At 41.3% G+C, this 18660-nt stretch overlaps 1 protein-coding gene across 2 annotated transcripts in view; it reads left to right on the top strand.

Moving 5' to 3' along the window:
- Nucleotides 1-18660, top strand: part of MPPED2 (metallophosphoesterase domain containing 2) — a 163966-nt gene that overhangs the window by 80052 nt on the left and 65254 nt on the right. For both annotated transcript variants that reach the window (XM_072969708.1, XM_072969710.1), the window contains one exon: nucleotides 5565-5790. In XM_072969708.1, the coding sequence (XP_072825809.1) occupies nucleotides 5565-5790 (226 nt within the window). The remainder of the gene's footprint in view (nucleotides 1-5564; nucleotides 5791-18660) is intronic.

The following is an 18660-nucleotide window of genomic DNA, read 5'->3' as shown; positions in this document are numbered from 1 at the left end:
CTTTGAAGGCAGTGACATTGTGCCGTTGTGACTAGGGAGTGATCCAATTTGTGGGTAAACTAATATTTTCTTGGTTGGCAGCGGGGAAGGGCAATCATTGTAATAAATTATTTCAACACAGTTAATATCTACTGAGTGATGATGAAGTGTTAGAAACTGTACAAATCTTTACAAGCAGTATGTTGTTTAGTGTGCATCCAACCTTAAGGGTAGTGTTGTTATTTCCGCCCCATTTATATTTGAAGAAACTGCAGTTTAAAACTGTGTTGGAGATTATTTGGCTAGACTGGATTTGAGATGTTTCCTCATTTCACTTTTAAAGTTCTGGAAAAAGGATTCCAGAAGCTTGCAGCTGGTAGGCCAGTTCAGCCCCCAGATGTATTTATTACAGTTGGCCCTCAACTGTGTTTGTTTGTTTTTAATTGAACTAGCAAGTCAGAAGGGCTTAAACTTGGAGGAGAATCCGACACTCATTTAAACCTTGTCATAGCTCAAGACTACAAGCTTATTCCTGGAATTCTCCCAGGGTAAGGAAGCTCCTGGCGAATGTGGCAGATATTCATTCATTCCTTCACTTGTTCAACAGATACTCTTGTGGGCCTACCATTTGGAAGGTACTGAACTGGGTACTTTGGGTCCAACAAGGAATGGCAAGCCAGGATCAATGGACCTCACAGTCTAGGAGGAGACAAGTCACATGCAAAAAGCAAAACTAAAATATTACAGTAAAATAATAATCAACGTGCACTGATTATTTACTCCATACCACGCATGTGCTTTAGAAGCTGTATCTAATTTTGTCTGGAACACAACGTAGTGCAGTTACTGTCCCCGTCCTGCTAAAGCACTTTAGATGACATAAGGACTCTGTCCAAGGTCATACAGCTGACATGTGTGAAGCCTGTAGAGTCCTCACTCTTACCCTCATGCTGCCTCCACAGTGTCAACTGTAATAATTTAAAAATCAAATTGCAAAGAGAAATGTGACACATGCAGTAAGAAAATATTAAATAATATTCATGGAAGGAAAGCTGAAGAGGGAGAGTGTAATGAGTCAGCTGAGAGTGAGATGGGAGGCAAAGGGAGCTGAGGAAGAAGACAGGAAAGGAAGGATCGGAGAGGGAGGAGGAGTAGGGAGAGGGCAGCATCACTAATCTTGGGAATAAATACTTTGACAGACAGAGATGTCACTGTGGTATATGATCTGTGGCAATGATGATGGAGAAAAAGCCTTGTCTTTGGTTCTTAGGAGGTTATGACTGATGTTCAGGGATGCTTTTGGAAGAGTATGGAAACAAAGGCAGATTGCATTGGGTAAATTCTGAGTAACCATTTGTCTCTGAGTTGCTGATTCTAATAACAGGTTGGCCCATCAGGCAACACAGTCGTGATTAGCGGGCCAGGTGTGAGAAGTAACATGGAGTGAGGAGGTCTGTGACAGACTGGAGGTCAGTACTGCCTGATTTTTTGATTTTCCAAAAGAAGGCAGAAACCCTGAATTTTTCTGTGGTATCTCCTGATTTCTAAATGTTAGTTCAACTAATAAAATAAAATAAAATACAGTTGAGGGCCAAGTATATAATACATCTGTGCGCTGAATTTGACCTACCAGCTGCAAGCTTCTGGAATCCTCTTTCCAGAGGTTTAGAAGTAAACTGAGGCAGCATCTCAAAGAAGAATTAAGGTTAGGGATGATTTAGGATTGCATTTGAGGTGTGTGGTGAGTGTATGTGTGTGTATGTCTGTTGTGTGAATAGCTGCTTGTTTTTATTTTCTTGAGGTGGGTAAACATAAACTTACTAAGGAGGAGAAATAAATAAACAGACCCAAAACATCATAGAAAGATGTCTGAAAAATTAAAGTGCCAGTAGCAGGAAAGGGATTAAGAGGCCAATTATTAGAAAGATGAGAAGATGTAAACAGATAAAGTGATCAGGAAGTGAAGAGAAAGAAATGAAGGGATAAATTGGGAGCTTGAGATTTGCACATATTAACTACCATATATAAAATAGATAAGCAACAAGTTTATTCTGTATAGCACAGGGAACTATATTCAATATCTTGTAGTAACCTTTAATGAAAATGAATATATGTGTGTATATGTATGACTGAAACATTATGCTGTACACCAGAAATTGACACATAGTAAACTGACTATACTGCAATAAAAATACATAAATTTTTTTAAAAAAGAGCTTAACTTGAGGTTACAGGACATATTGTATGTCAAGTGGGGAGTCAAAAAGAGCCTGCGAGCTGGAGGAACAAGTTGTGATGGCTGCTTAGGGAAAAGGCAGTGGCGGGAGTGAAGGATAATTAGAGCTGGGGAATAGCAGTGAGGACCCAGCTGACTTTCATTTATCCTTTAGTTTTTAAGTGAGCGCCTATTTATGTGATACAGCAAGGCAACACAGCTACAGTAAAAGACACAAGTTTGAATAAAATTTGATTGCTGCCTCCAAGATGTTAAAGTATTTCTTAAATGATCTGTAGGTCTAAACTGAACTAATTGATGGGATAGTTTCCCATATTTCATTCATTCACTTGCTTCAGCCGTCATTTTGCCATATCTGTGAATTATCTGTTCTATTATTTCCTCAATAATTTTCTTTAAATCATCTCTTTTTATATACAAAAGTAGAAAAATGAAAACAGAAATGAAAAATAGAGAAATGAAGCCATATGCCATTACTTGCATTGTTGTATTTTTCCAAATATACATTTTTAAAACACACAAAACTACTTGACATTTTGTCAAAAGCTTATCTCTATTATACCTAAAATAATCGTGTGTCTCATCAGTAGAGCAAATACCATGTCTTGGGAAAGATAGAATTCCTTAGTTTGTAGAATGCTTTAGGTCATTCAAAGCAAGAGATTTTCTACATTAGAATAGCTGCATATGGCCTTGGTTTTTATTCAGGCAGGTCAGCTTCAATGGCCTGATCTGAATAAAATGGATAAGGCAGGCACCTCTTTGTCTGACAATTTTAAAATAATGCTATTTGAATACCAATAAGTCGGAGCTTGACTGCAGAGCCTTCCAAATTAATCTAGTCTGGAAAAAAACTAAAATGCCATCAAGTAACAGGAGATTTGTCAGCTGCCCTGCTTACTCTTTTCATATAAAACATAAAGGTTGGCAGATTATAGATGAAAGGTCAGTTCAGCCAAAAAGAAAATACGTCAGGCAATCTCATAACATAGGTAACAGAGGATGGAAGTTGGAAACTACTATTGCATTCTCAGAAAGAGATGAGTTTGTTGGCAATGTGTAAATATCATTACAGTTTCTGCGGCTGTTCATTTTGGTGGCTGCTTCTTTGTGCTGAGTCTCCAAAATTTGATTTAAAAGACACTGAAGAGGCCTGTCTTCCTGAGAAAGATTTGCTTTGCAGCAGTTTTACTTTTTTTTTTAAAACTGATCTGAAGAGTAGAAATATACTTCCTTTGCCTGTTTCCCCATCTCACCAATACCATCCCTGAACCAAAGCTCTAAAATGGAAAAAGCAAGAAGCCAAGGCCTCTTGCAAGAGCAGTGGTGCCTAAAGACAGGGTTTACAGTGAGTCCATCATCATGAATGATTAAAGGGGACCCCGGCAGCGATTTGTACCAAAAGAAGTGCTCAAAGATTCACGCAGGTAGGACCTGCCTTGGAAAAGATACTGTCCAGGAAAACGTTTCAGCCTGTGCCAGCCTTGGGGGCACAGGTGAGTCTGGGGATGCAGTATCAGGCCGGTGGGGTTGCAGAGCCATGATATTGGCGTTGTGGCACATCTCAGAAAGTTCCATCCTGGTCAGGGCTGGGAATTTGCAGTCTCTTTAATATATCTGTATGTTAAGTGCAGGGAATTGTGCAAAATACAATCATTCTATCCAAGGAGCTTGCAACATACATCACACCCCTTATTGTCTTATGCCAGTGCAGATTATAAACTCGCATTTGAGAAAGGCTTCCTGTTTTGTATGAGCTCTTCGCTGCAGCCTTGCAAATAGCTGAGGCCAGAGACTTGTCACACAGCATTGGAGGCTAGTAGCCAAGGATATCTGTTGATGCTCGGCCACCACGTTTTGGGTTTCGTCTTTCTGCAGTGTTGTTTTCTGACTGCTTTCATCCTCCCTCCTTTCATCTCCCCATTAACCCACATGCTGTGTATACTATTTTAATACTGTTAGAAACCTAGAAATTTAAAACTAGAGAAAAATCAGTAGCATTGCAAAGCATATTCTGGCAATCTTAAAAACAGCTTAAATATTAGCAGATTATGTTTGCAGTGTGCTGCTGAGATTGTGGACTTCCCACTGTAGCCTCCAGTTTACATTGCTGAAATCCGAGTGGACCTATGACAAAACTTGTGCTCCCCTCCCCCAAAATATAATTCTCTCCCCAACTATAAGCTTCATTAATTGAATCACTGAGACTGGCTTGCTGGCAAGGACCAATTCTTACAACAAATGTATCCAATTTCCTGCTAGTGGTAACTTGCATTCTTCCTGGAATAGCAGGAAACATTAATTTTGCATTGGACCCAGGAGTATCAGGAAGCTGGAATTATAGGTACCATCATCCCATCCTTTTCCTCCTCAAAATAAAATGAAATAAAATAATATGAGCAGCTGCCCAGTGGTGAGGCTTGAGGGATGGATAATGACAAAGAAGAGAAAAGGGCATTAATTTCAGGATGGGGACAGCTGCCCAGCACTATCTCCCTTTGGATTTTGGTTCTTATAACATCACGGTGAGTTATTAATATGTATGATCTGTACTTTATTCAAACATTATAAATCTATGCAGAAGTCTGGTGTTTGGGTTTTCCTTTATAGCCTTCATTCTTCTTCCCAGAATTATCTCATTTTGATCGGGAAACTTTTGCATAAAAAGCACACACCGAGAACTCACATTTCCATACCATAAATATTAAAAGGAGGTTAAGCTTTACAGTTTCTTCTCCCATCCCAATGGGAGGAAAGTTAGCCTTCTAATCAGGGGTCCATTATTAATGTTCTTTTTATTCCCAAGCCAAAACGGTAAACTCTGACTTGCCATATGAAATTGTACTGTGTGTGGTTCCTTTCATTTATGTAAACTGTGAATGCTTGGCTGTGCCCTGTCTTTTGTACAAAGGTTATTCTAAAAATCTAGCAGTTATCTGAGTTGTGAAAAATAGCTGGTCGGCTTATTTTTTTGAGGCTCGAAACCAAGTCCAGACCTTTTTTAAGGCTCGTGATTAAAGTGCTTTCTGCTGGATAATTATAAAGTGGGGATTCATCGCAGGGTGGATTCATGCCAGTGAATCTGTAGCAAACAGAAGAGGGAAATGGAACTAGAAAACTTAGTGTCTCCTTAGTAGCTTTTTAGCTTCTGAGCGGCTTCCTATCTCCTGTTCATTGTAATTTTTGTTAGTATAATGGAGTAGTCATAAATTTTGGTTCCCATGGAAATATAAAGGAATGTGGGAGCTGTTTCATTTGGGTGCACTGTCTGCTAATCACAGCCTCGGCTGCTGTGCTTCGTGATGGGAAATGAACGTGCTAATTGGTGTTCTTCTTTTTCTTATTTCAGGAAACCTGCCATATGAATATAAAATAGTGATTGCTGGGAATCATGAACTGACATTTGATAAGGAATTCATGGCAGACCTTGTTAAACAGGACTACTACCGTTTCCCCTCTGTGTCCAAATTGAAACCAGAGGACTTTGACAACGTGCAGTCCCTCCTGACAAACAGTATTTACTTACAAGACTCGGAGGTAACAGTGAAGGGATTCAGGATATACGGGGCACCTTGGTAAGTGTTCATTCAGTCTTCCCTCTCCGCTTTTTAGCTCAGCCCTAAGAAAGGATGGTGCCGACTTCGGTGCTTGAAACGCAAAGGATCCGGGAGGAAGGACACCTTTTTGCGGCATTTCCGGTAGAACCCATGTTCTGGCACCGCGGCCGAGCATGATGCTTGTTGTTTATCTTTGTGATGCAGATTTCTTCAGGCAAGATCAGTGGGAGCAGGGCTGTGGTGGACGTGTGTATGTCACGTGGGTCTAGGGGACCCAGACGGACTTGGGGGGAGGGCTCCGTTACCCTTAACTCAGATTCAGTCACTCTGAGGGTCCATCAGCCTTCGGTGACTCATCTCCTTCTCGTTTGCCATTGGAAGCACTCATGAAATATCTTGCTTAGATTTGTTTCTCAAATCTTGCTACACATCAGAATCACCCAAGCAACTCTGAAGAAATACAGATCTTGAAGCCGTATCCTCCCCAGACTCTCTTCTCCCTGAGATAGAGCCCAGGGATCTGTTTTTTGTTTTTTTGTTTTTAATTGAGGTGTAATCAGTTTACAATGTTGTGTCAATTTCTGGTGTGCAGGATAATGTTTCAGTCATACATATACATACATCTGTTCCTTTTCAGATTCTTTTTCATTATAGGTTACTACAAGATCCTGAGTGTAGTTCTCCCTGCCGTACAGTATAAACTTGCTGTTTGTCTGTTTTATATGTAGTAGTTAGTATATGTATTTTTTAAAGCTCCCCAGGCAAGACCGATGCAGTTTGGAAGTTACGGGTTGAGAGCTTAGTTCTAGAATTCTCAGTACTGAGTTCTAGAAAACTTGTTCTTTGGGGCCAGACGAGAAAGCATTTTCATCCTGGCTTCATCAGTTGCCAGTTGTCTGGTTTTGAAGAAGGTAATTCGTAGCAGATGAACCTCGGTTTCTGCATCTCCATCTCGAAGGCAGTGAAAATAATTCCTCCGTTAGAGGGTCATTATGAGGATTAAATTAGGTGATGTATGCAGTAGATCGAGAAGAGTGCCTGGTGGTTTGCTTAGAATAATTACCATTTGGGGGGCCTTAGCTCTGCCACTAAGTATTTAGGTGAACGTGAGCAAGTTTCTTAGCCTGTAGAGCCAGTTTTTTCATCTTTGAAATGGGAGTGTTAGATCAGAATATCAGTATCAGAGGCATCTTGGATTTTTAGTTATTGGCTTACTTACTTTTTGAGAGCTCTGTATGCATAGAGAGCAGAAAAACTAACCTTCACTCATTCAGCATGGAAATGTCCTTTGGCCCCGCTCTAGGAGTTGTGACAAGCCTGGACAAGAACAGCCAGTGAATTCAGATTGGCCACCCCGTGCAACAGTTTGGATTGTCCTCTGTAGACTAGAAAGTTGAGAGATTGCCTGTGATTTTTTTCCCCCTGTTGTTACTAGTTGGTATGCAGAAGAACTGATGAGTGGATACAGGAAATGCATTTCTGTTTAAAATCAACCTGACAGTGATTGTGAACTCTTAATTGAGTACTTACCAAGTGCCTGGCACTGTTCTAAGTCCTTCATATCTATTATCTCATTTTCTTCAAACTACCTTTAAGAGACAGGCACTGTTGTGATTTTCACTTGGCAGATGAGAAAACTCGGGCACAGAAAGGTTAAATAACTGCTCAAGAGTCACACAGATGCTAAGTGGTAGCATCCTAATTTGAATCTGACAGCCGGGTACCTGGTATGCCTGAGGTGGTGGTGATAGTGGTGTGGTAACTGTTGGTTGTGAACTGCATTATACCCAGCTTTATTAGTGCTTTTTATATGTGAGAAGGTGATAAAGGACAAGAGAACAGACAGCAGAAATTAGTCCTATCCAACCATATTCTGAAAACCGATCTCAGGGTGACGTCGGGTGTCAGTGTTAGCGATTTCTGGGTTAAGGGCAGGAGAGAGAGAGCTTTTTCAGCTTCTCAGCTCACTTCTTAATGACTATACGGTAGTTGAGGAATGACCTCTGGCTGAGAAGTGCTCTATGGAGTTAAGATGACTTTTTCTTTTTCTTTTTTTTTAACATTTTTTATTGATTTATAATCATTTTACAATCTTGTATCAAATTCCAGTGTTCAGCACAATTTTTCAGTCATTCATGGACAAATACACACTCATTGTCACATTTTTTTCTCTGTGAGTTATCATTACATTTTGTGTATATTTCCCTGTGCTATACAGTGTAATCTTGTTTATCTATTCTACAATTTTGAAATCCCAGTCTATCCCTTCCCACCCTCCACCCCCCTGGTAACCACAAGTCTGTATTCTCTGTCCATGAGTCGATTTCTGTCCTGTATTTATGCTTTGTTTTTGTTTGTTTGTTTGTTTTTGTTTTTGTTTTTTAGATTCCACATATGAGCGATCTCATATGGTATTTTTCTTTCTCTTTCTGGCTTACTTCACTTAGAATGACATTCTCTAGGAGCATCCATGTTGCTGCAAATAGCATTATGTTGTCGGTTTTTATGGCTGAGTAGTATTCCATTGTATAAATATACCACATCTTCTTTATCCAGTCACCTGTTGATGGACATTTAGGCTGTTTCCATGTTCTGGCTATTGTAAATAGTGCTGCTATGAACATTGGGGTGCAGGTGTCATCCTGAAGTAGATTTCCTTCTGGATACAAGCCCAGGAGTGGGATTCCTGGGTCATATGGTAAGTCTATTCCTAGTCTTTTGAGGAATCTCCACACTGTTTTCCATAGTGGCTGCACCAAACTGCATTCCCACCAGCAGTGTAGGAGGGTTCCCCTTTCTCCACAGCCTCTCCAGCATTTGTCATTTGTGGATTTTTGAATGACGGCCATTCTGACTGGTGTGAGGTGATACCTCATTGTAGTTTTGATTTGCATTTCTCTGATGATTAGTGATATTGAGCATTTTTTCATGTGCTTTTTGATCATTTGTATGTCTTCCTTGGAGAATTGCTTGTATAGGTCTTCTGCCCATTTTTGGATTGGGTTGTTAATTTTTTTCTTATTGAGTCGTATGAGCTGCTTATATATTCTGGAGATCAAGCCTTTGTCGGTTTCACTTGCAAAAATTTTCTCCCATTCCGTAGGTTTTCTTCTTGTTTTATTTCGGCTTCCTTTGCTCTACAGAAGCTTGTAAGTTTCATTAGGTCCCATTTGTTTATTCTTGCTTTTATTTCTTCTAGGAGAAAATTTTTGAAATGTATGTCAGATAATGTTTTGCCTATGTTTTCCTCTAGGAGGTTTATTGTATCTTGTCTTATGTTTAAGTCTTTAATCCATTTTGAGTTGATATTTGTATATGGTGTAAGGGAGTGTTCTAGCTTCATTGTTTTACATGCTGCTGTCCAGTTTTCCCAACACCATTTGCTGAAGAGACTGTCTTTATTCCATTGTATATTCTTGCCTCCTTTGTCGAAGATGAGTTGACCAAAAGTTTGTGGGTTCATTTCTGGGCTCTCTGTTCTGTTCCATTGGTCTATATGTCTGTTTTGGTACCAATACCATGCTGTCTTGATGACTGTAGCTCTATAGTATTGTCTGAAGTCTGGGAGAGTTATTCCTCCAGCCTCTTTCTTTCTCTTCAGCAGTGCTTTGGCAATTCTAGGTCTTTGATGGTTCCATATAAATTTTGTTATGATCTGTTCTAGTTCTGTGAAATATGTCCTGGGTAATTGGATAGGGATTGCATTAAATCTGTAGATTGCCTTGGGCAGTGTGACCATTTTAACAATATTGATTCTTCCAATCCAGGAGCATGGAATATCTTTCCATTTTTTAAAGTCTTCTTTAATTTCCTTCATCAGTGGTTTATAGTTTTCTGTGTATAATCCTGTCACCTCCTTGGTTAGATTTATTCCCAGATATTTTATTACTTTGGGTGCTATTTTAAAGGGGATTGTTTCTTTACTTTCTTTTTCTGTTGATTTATCTTTAGTGTAAAGAAATGCAACTGATTTTTTTGAACGTTAATTTTGTAACCTGCTACCTTGCTGAATTCTTCAATCAGCTCTAGTAGCTTTTGTGTGGACCTTTTAGGGTTTTCTGTATAGAAAGATGACTTTTTCAATAATTTAAGATGATTTTTGAAAAATCTTCAAAGAGCGCAGAACATTTAAGGTCGTTCCTGAACAAACAAGACTTTCAGAGAGTCCCCAGATGGATGGTTGCTGGCATAATGACAGCAGACAAACTTCCTGCCTTATCTGAGCAGATTCACATCTGTTTAGGGTAGGGTTTAGCTAAACCAGATTATGGCTGTCATGAACGAGGGAGTGATTTTTGGATCCCGAGGCAGATCTTACAGCATCTCAAGAAATAACAAAACATAGTCATTCAAATATGTGAAGTGATGGGGCATAATTTGCTTTTGGTAGTGGTACAGACTTTGGACAAAGTTTATGTCTGTCCTGGATTGAGATCATTCAAAAAAGTTTTATTTTAATATCAAGGAAAGTGGCAGAGACAAGAAAATAAGTAGCATTCGTTTTCTAAAATGTTATCCTGAAGTTGTTTTTACCCACCATTTTTTGGGGATTTCTGGAAAGTTTGAACTATTTCCAATCTAACATCTCTTTCCAATGAGGGAGATCTTTAAATGGAATCTGCCTCACCCATAAGAATTGTTGGTACTTTGTCTTTTGACGAAGAATACAGAGGTGGATGAAAAAGACATGACAATTTCATCGTATATTTTAGAGGCATCAACAATTTGGATCTCACTGTGAAGATGTCTTGTGAAAATTAATATTCCCAGAACGGCTGTAATGGGAACGCTGATTTAGGAATGCCTGCGTTAGCATTTCTGTGCAGGGAAGAACAGATCTCCCCAGCTCCACTGCTTATTCAGCCTTGCAGCCTTGGGCATTTCTTTCTGAATATCTCCATGCCTCTGTTTCCCCATCTCTAAAGTGGGAAATAGCAACATGACTTCTCTCTCTTAGTCGTTACAAGTGAGTTAATGCATCCACAACACGCAGAAGGCTTCCTGGCAGAGTAAGCACTTGATAAGTGTTATAGCTGTTACTGACGTCATGGGGTTAGTGTTTCCCATCTGCTTTATACCTTTGCCCACCTTCATATGAAGATGATTGCACCAGAAGTCTTGTGGGGTGGGTTCCAGCCTTATTTCAGCCTCTGCTGATTGCGCGACACGAGGCAAATTCCTTAACTTCTCTATTTGTAAAACCGGGGCAGTGAGGGCTGCTCCACTTTCTCTCGGATGCCGCTCACTTAAATAGTCACCAAAATTAGAATTGTCAAAGAGCGCACATGGTTGCGGGCATGCTTGATTATTTTAATAGCTTGTGCGATTTTTAGCCTATTTCACTATTAAGAATTTGACTGCGAGCAAAGTTTGGGGGGACTTATACCAGAGCTGCTACTTTCCTCCCGTCAGAAATAAGGATTTTCCATCCCTGAGATTCGCACATAGATGGACGCCTGCTTAGTAACCCATTAGGTATTCTAGCCCCCAAATAATATAAATTGATTTAAGTTTGATTTCCATGCCTTTCCAGTGACTTATCTGGAGGAAATATTAAGTTCCGATTTGCTGATATTGCTAATGGTTTTCATTTAAAGACAGAAATCAAAATAAAAACCTTGATATTAAGGATTTCCATCCTGTCACAGGTTTTTTAAAAGTAATTGCCATCTGACCAGGGAGATAGCTCTTAACTCGTGAATTTGCAAAGTGTGGATTGTCACTCGGTTTCGCTGTAAACAAGGAGTGTTAGCTCATACTCATTACATGTTTATAACTTGCAGCACAGCAGAAAGCTTCCTAAAGACCGGAGGGGATTAAAGCGGTGTCTCCTGGCTTACGATTTAGGAGGAATTTGTATGTGGAAAATAACTTAAAACAGTCCTGAGCACTCGTGGGTGTTTACCGTTGGAGTGCACTGCAGACCTTATTAGATCTGCAAGGAAGAAAGTTTGGATGTGGTTTGATGGGTCTGGGAAAATTCCGTGGCCTACACGGAAGAAATTGTAAGTGGGATGCCTTGTCTTGGAAAAAAAGGTGCTCCCTTGGAAGGAAGGCAAGACTTGACCAGTTCTTGGGGTCAACTTGGCATCAGGAGGTCTCCCACCAGGTTCATGTGGCTTCTGTATATACTCCTTTATCACCTCATTCTTCCAAGAATCTTGATGAAAGGAATCAGTGTGAGGTACTGTCATGGGACTAACAGTTCAGTTGTGGCTTTTCTTCTGTTGCGTTTTTTTCTCCCTCTTTGGGGGACAGAAGAGGGTCTTATGTGGCCTGGCAGTTCGATCTACGTAGGACTTTGCTCTCACAAAGGAAAGCTCATGGATTTCTTATATCCCTCGTGTTGATTCTCCACCACTGAGATGCTTCCCGATTTCTTCTTGTGATCACTCTCAGCTCCGTCTCATCTTTTCCAGAGGCTGATTATGGCTAGAAAGAGGAGACAAAATTCCTGCCTGTCAAACATTAGCCGCTGTGGTAACTAACTGCCTGTCTGGCCAGGGTAGAGGGGAGGTGGCATTTTGAAATCATTTTTGTATTTTTGGTTACTGGCTTTGTAGCCGGAGTTTTCATGCAAGCAGATTTGATAAACTCACTGGTGGGACTTGGCATTTAAAAATCGACTAGATCCTTTTTTTTTTTTTTTTTTTTGTCTGATTTCAGTTGCTCTTTTGCTACTAAGATGCTTATTTAGGAAAAAAAAAAAATCCAGGTACCAATGAATCAGCAGCCAAACTGCAGAACTGTAAAAGGTCCATCTTGCTGCAACCTGAGCGTGGCAGTCATATTATTCAGCAACAGCCTGCACCTTGTTCCCTCCTGAACAGAAACACAGAGCTAGTCTCCCGTGGCTTTTAATGAATATGAGTGGGGCTTTGCGATGTCCAGGAATTTGATCTCCATGTTGACCAAGGGGTCAGGAACAAAGAGCATACTTTTTCATGTTAGAGTAGACCCAGGTGTAATTTGTCAGATTTAGTAACTGTGGAGGAAGTGGCTTAACTTCTGCAGCAGGAAAAGTAGACGGGTCCTAGGCAGTGTAACTCTGTAGTGGGGGAAATAGCGAGAGAAAGCCCAGGGAGCTGCATTTTCAAAGGAAGTGCGAGCAGGGTTTTTTTGTTTGTTTTTTTCCCTTTCTCTCTTCCCCTCATTTCGAATCATAAACATGTTGAGTTCGTTCATTCATTTAGATGTAATTTTCTCAGCATTTTTCAAAGAGGGTGTTAAGTGTTGAATCCCCTCTCTGCAGCGTTTATAATTGTATTTGCACACAAACAGCTACAAGGTTGCTCACGTTTCTGTGTTGTTTCCTTGTTCTGATCCACAGCGCAATGATACTTTATGTTCACCCTGTCAGAAAAGCTTCAGATGTTTTTATTTCCAATTATAAGTTTTGTAATGCATCATGTATTTTGCTGACAGTCTTCAAGTTCTTGAAATAGCAAACAAATTAACAGCAGATATTGAGTGAGAGGATGAGAAAACCAACTGGCAACTCGTATGATAGAATTCAGATACGGAGATGGACGAAATGGGCTCATTTATTTTATTTTCACAGTCATACTTCGTAATTAACTTGGGCCAAAAAAAAAAAGAAAGAAAGAAACATTTCCTTCCACCTTTAGCAGGAAAGTCTTTTCACACTCAAGAGCAGAACTATACGAACAACATTGGTTCGGAACCACGATCTCGCCGAGGATTCCAGCTTTTATTCAGGAGGGTTCAGAAAGGTATTGGCAGGGACGATGGTCTGCGTGTATGTGTGTTAAACAAATATGCACTCTGCTTCTACACGACTCAGTTTAAAGGCCCGGGCTAACATTTCATTTTTCCTGGCGCAGGGCCCGTGGACTGTCCCATTATGAAGCCTATGGCGGGTCTGCCTCGCTCTAGAGTTACAGGCTTTGTTTACATTTTTGCCTGCTTCAGAATGCAGCAGGCCGCTCTTAAAGCTGCACAGGATCAGACTCACGTCTGGTTTAACAGCTGCCCTGTTTATTTGGAAAAGGAGAAAGCAAAACCGGTCATTTCGCTTCCTACCTCCCATGGATAGCTGCATCGATAAACACCCTTGTGAAAACCAGTTTATGCACTTTGGGACCTTGGGTCCAACTCCTACCTTCCCGCCCGCCCCGTCCAAACCTTTAAAGCCAGTCATGGGTCTTCAGCTGCTGTGTTGGTGTGGGTTATGCAGGCTAGTGTGGGTGGGAGTATATATGTGTTCATGTGCTTTTGGTTATGCTCAGTGTCAACCGTTGGCATAATTTGATATTTTTACCTGAGCATCTTGAAAGACAAAGTCAGTTAGCAAACAAGGATCCTAAACTTCCATTTGGAGGATGTATTTCACTCAGAGAACTTTCACCTGTGTTATCTCATTTGGGCTTCACAGCCATCCTAAGGAATTCAAATTTAAATGAAAAAACAACTCTAAATGATAAAAATGCAGAGGGTATGTATTAATAATAGTAATTAATCACTGCAGCTTTACAAGCGCTGGTGCTGCGCAGTGTTGCCTTCTTTTGACAGAAGAGATCAAGACAGAGTTTTTGACAGAGAAGGTGGCTTGTCCAAAATTAGTCTGGGGAGAAATAAGACTAGAATCCAGGCTTCCTTTGCTGAGCTCTTGAAGCCAGGATATCCTAGTAAGCACAGATGTCACTCTACTCCTTGACCTGAGGCAACTCAGGAAGTGGCCACTTAGAAGCCTTGGCTGTTCCCATCTAGTTGCAAGAAGGGCAAACAGAAATCCAGACCGGTCCTCTCCGGAGCGCTCAGGATTCAGCGGTAAGGTGCTTGCGGGGGGACAGTGGGACTGTTGAGGGAACAAGACAAAAACTGATCCTGCGTCTTCTGCATGATGTGCTCCAGAACCAGCATTTAAGAAAATGAAAATCTGCATCTCAGTGTGTCCTAAGACGTGGATCAGCTCCTGTGGTCCTTCTGCTCCATGGGGACAACTTCTGCTTTCTTTGCACACACATCGGAAGGCCAAGTTCTGAGTGCATGTGGCTTTTTCCATCTGGAGCACCAAGTAGCAGCTGGGAGACACGGCGGCCCCGGGCACACGCACCAAGAAGGCAGTGCTGGCAGCGCCCTCCGCTGGAGTCGGGCCTGGCGTGGACCCCCGCACCGCGCTCCAGACAAGACCTGGACTTTCACGTTGAGACCCAGCTCGCTGGCTGCTGGGTGTTCTTTCGTTTCCTCACGTTACACTGACAGGCTGCAGCCGATAGATGGAAGGAAATGATGCAGTGGTTATAAGCTCTGCCAAGATGGGGACCTTGTGGACTTTGTTCTCTGTGCACACTCTCCTCCAGCCTCGGGCCTGGCACACAGTGGATGCTCAGTCCATTTCTGCTGATGAATGAGTGAATGAGTGAATGAGGGCGGTGGTGGTAGAGTGTGTCTGTGGCTGCTAGACTGAAAGTCTACACGTATGAAACATCCAGTTGCAAAAGAGAAGAAAATATTTCCAAGACAAGATCAAGCATAGCCATGAATCTGCAAGGATGACTAGAGATGGTAGAACAAAGTGGAACCAAACAATGCGCTAACCTCTGTCCACAAGCTCTTCGTGGACATGTCTAGATCCTTCCCAAACATTCAGAAACAGGGCATGTAGCATCTCTTCAGGTGAGCATGGTCTAATAGAGGTGAGGCAGGGGAACAGTGCGACAGACCTAACTTGAAGGCAGTGAGTGTTTCCAAAGAAAGCCTCTGATAGTGTTTTTTAGGCTCTTGATTGTTACTTCTTTACCTCCGATGCCCTATCCCCATGCTATGAGCAGCTGCAGAAGTTTCTATTAGGTTTGGAGTCTATCTCTTCAACCTGCAGTAAGAGCAGTCAGTGTAAAGAGCAGGTTTGGTCAGAAGCTAGCCCAGCCTGGCCCTCAGAAGGCCCTTTGGACGTTAGAAACCAGTTATCAAACATTTAGTGTTCTCTATTCTCAGTGGTTGAGTTCTCAATGGTTGGATTCTTAGAGTTGAGTTAAAGTCATGTCGAATCTGTACCACTTGTTTTCAAGCTATTTGACAAACATGGATTTCTTACTTAACTATTTCATATTTGAACTATAAGTGTAATGTGAGTTTCTCCAGATGTTAACTAGTTAGTGAGCCCATTGTGGTCCCCTTGACAGTTGCTGGTTCCAGGCACTGCTGCTCTGCCTTCTTACACGCCTTCCCCCGTAGCTCAGGTGTGCTCACAGGGATGTCCAGGAAACCACGCAGGTTCCTGGAATCCTCCTGATGATCTGGGAGAAGGATGAACAGGCTGTGAAGCGCACAGCTAGGAGACTGCCACTTCTACTCAGTGCCCCTTTCTGCCAGGCACCACATCTGCGTAGCCTTAAGTCACCCCTGTGCCCCTTCTGATGAGGCTGTCTGCTTCCAGCCTTGTTTCACGACAGTCATGATAATCAAAGCCAGGCTGTGTTCTGTGCTCAACACGGGAGAAGCCCTCTGCCTTTCTAGGCTGCTCTGGAAGAGGGCGGTCAAAGGATGTCACTCAGCCTCCCAAAGAGTCACCTGTAAGCCCGTGGGAGGCTCGCTGGGGGACAGACGAAAACATGTTGTGCTCAGGGACATCCCTCTGGCGGGGAAGGGTTTGTTGAAACCAGGCTGAGCTCTTCTTGCTGATTCCTTTTTCCCTTAAACCATCAAGTTTCTCAGGTCAGCAGACTTCCAGAGGGAGCCCCTCTATGCACCCAGCAGGAGACATACCCTGAAAGGGCTGATCCCCAGGCTGGACGTAGCGTAAACAGCTGTAACTCTGCTCTACCTGCTGGCAGGGGAAATGGTGTTTATAGAGGCTGCAAGCTTCGGCCTTCAGAAACCGCTGTCCAAAGCAGACTAGAGTCTCCATTTTATCATTTAGAACTCGCTTACCTTGTTAAGCAAGTTATTTCATCTCTCTGAGCTGCAGTTTCATCTGTGAAATGGGTATGCAAAGAAGAACAATGATTCTTTATTAAGCATCACCCACATACAGCTACCTTATGTAGCAGTGGTTTTTAAACCACACAGTTGTAAAGGAAGTGTAATATTCCCCCCATTTGGGAGATGATAAAATTGAATTTTTATGATGAAAGTAGGAAAGTAAAATATCTACCCAAGGACATTCATTTCCTTAGTAGCAGAACTGGAAGTCTAACCTCAAAGCCTTTATTTTTTTCACTACTCAGTGTGTTTTTCATGGGATTAAAATGCAACCATATATGTTAAGTTCCTGGTACTCAGTAAATGCTCAGTAAATATTATTTTCTTCCCTGAAAGGACAGTATTGTGGAGTTCTGTCATGGCTATTTTTACTTGTTTTCTTTCTTTTTTATGATGGTATACGAGGATAGAAGAGGAGAAGCAAAAAGGGACAGAAATTGGGTGAATAGAAAACTTATTCTAGAAAAACAGTTACCCCTGTTTGTGTGTGTGTGTGTGTGAGAGAGAGAGAGAGAGAGAGAATTCTTAAAAGCAAATGTATGGTTTCTTTGCACGGCATTTGCTTATGATCTGGATAAGTGGAAACCATTTAGGAAAGGAACCCCGTATATCAGCAGCATTTGGTCAAAGGACTTGGAAAAGTGTGTAGATGTCTATTAAATGAAGACATATGGGGCATTTTAAGGTCACTTACATGGAGTATCATTTTAAATGTATGAGTGACGCTCAGTACTGCGTTTTCACCCAAGAAAAATAAAGGTAATCTAGGATGGGGACTAGAAATTGAATGTGGAATGTTCTGTGAGGGTTGATCAAACAGGAAGTTAGTGGCAAAGTCAAAAGCCTCCGGCTTAGCAGAATGTGCCTGCATTCTGTAAAGAGCAGGAAAGATGCGTTGCAAATCTGCTTTGATTCAGAAGAGGATATATGAAGACTGTTTTGCACAAATATTACGTAAGACCAGCTTGGTAACTGTGCCAATACAGTAACTATAGCTGATAATGTCCAACTATGAAATTTGCAGCAAAAAATGAAAAAAATCATCTGGCTTTATAAAATTCTAATGGCTGGTATGGTGAGTTTAGGACAGATCACATTTTTTTTTATAGTGGTGCTAAAATTTCATAAAACCTACAGTCAATCCACATTAAAGACTAAGTAAAACCAATGCTGTATGTATAAAGGGGGAAAAAAGGTCAGAGCTGACACACTGATTTTTTTTGTTCTTCCTGAAATTTACATAGCGTGTACAAAATGATTGCGCGTAAAACTAAATCCCTCTGATGCCTCCCTGGCTTGAGAACTGGAGGTGCCTGTTTCTCTCACTACGTTCCAAGCTGCTTGTATTGAAATGACCAGACCTTAACACTGAATTCCGTGAGGTGTCCTGACTTTCCACACCACACAAGGCTCCATAAACAGCAGGAAGTGGCCTGGAGGACTACAATTCCAGAAACAGGGTTATCAAAGACAGAAACTGGGGTGGGGGAAAGTTTTTATTTGCCTTAATGATTTAAAAGTCCAGCCCCTCAAATCACGAGCCCTAATTGGGGCCTCTATTTTTATTTTGAATCAGGAATTAATAGGAAAAAAACTCTTAGCTTTGATCTTTTCAGAACAAAATCAAAGCTGCTGTACTAAGATCTAATCAGAACTTGTTGATGGCAAAGCCGGTTGGAAATGGGCTGTTGACCCCACTCTTTCTTCTTTGTTCTTTTCTTGGGTGTTTTGACTTAAGGGGGGAAATTGTGGAAAGGAAATTTGTTCAAGACACTGAGTTCGTGAGTTTTGCTTTTCTATTATTTAAATAAATGAATACGCAGGAAGCGCTTGATAATGGGGGTTTAAGCAACACCTGGGACATCTCCATGACTCAGCATTCCTTGATGCTTCCCGCGTTTTCAGATGCAACAGCAACGACTAGTTCTTTTCCTTACCGGAATT

Source organism: Vicugna pacos, chromosome 10 (assembly GCF_048564905.1).
Source record: "Vicugna pacos chromosome 10, VicPac4, whole genome shotgun sequence".
NCBI classification, from domain to species: domain Eukaryota; kingdom Metazoa; phylum Chordata; class Mammalia; order Artiodactyla; family Camelidae; genus Vicugna; species Vicugna pacos.
This window is presented reverse-complemented; position numbering and strand designations above follow the sequence as displayed.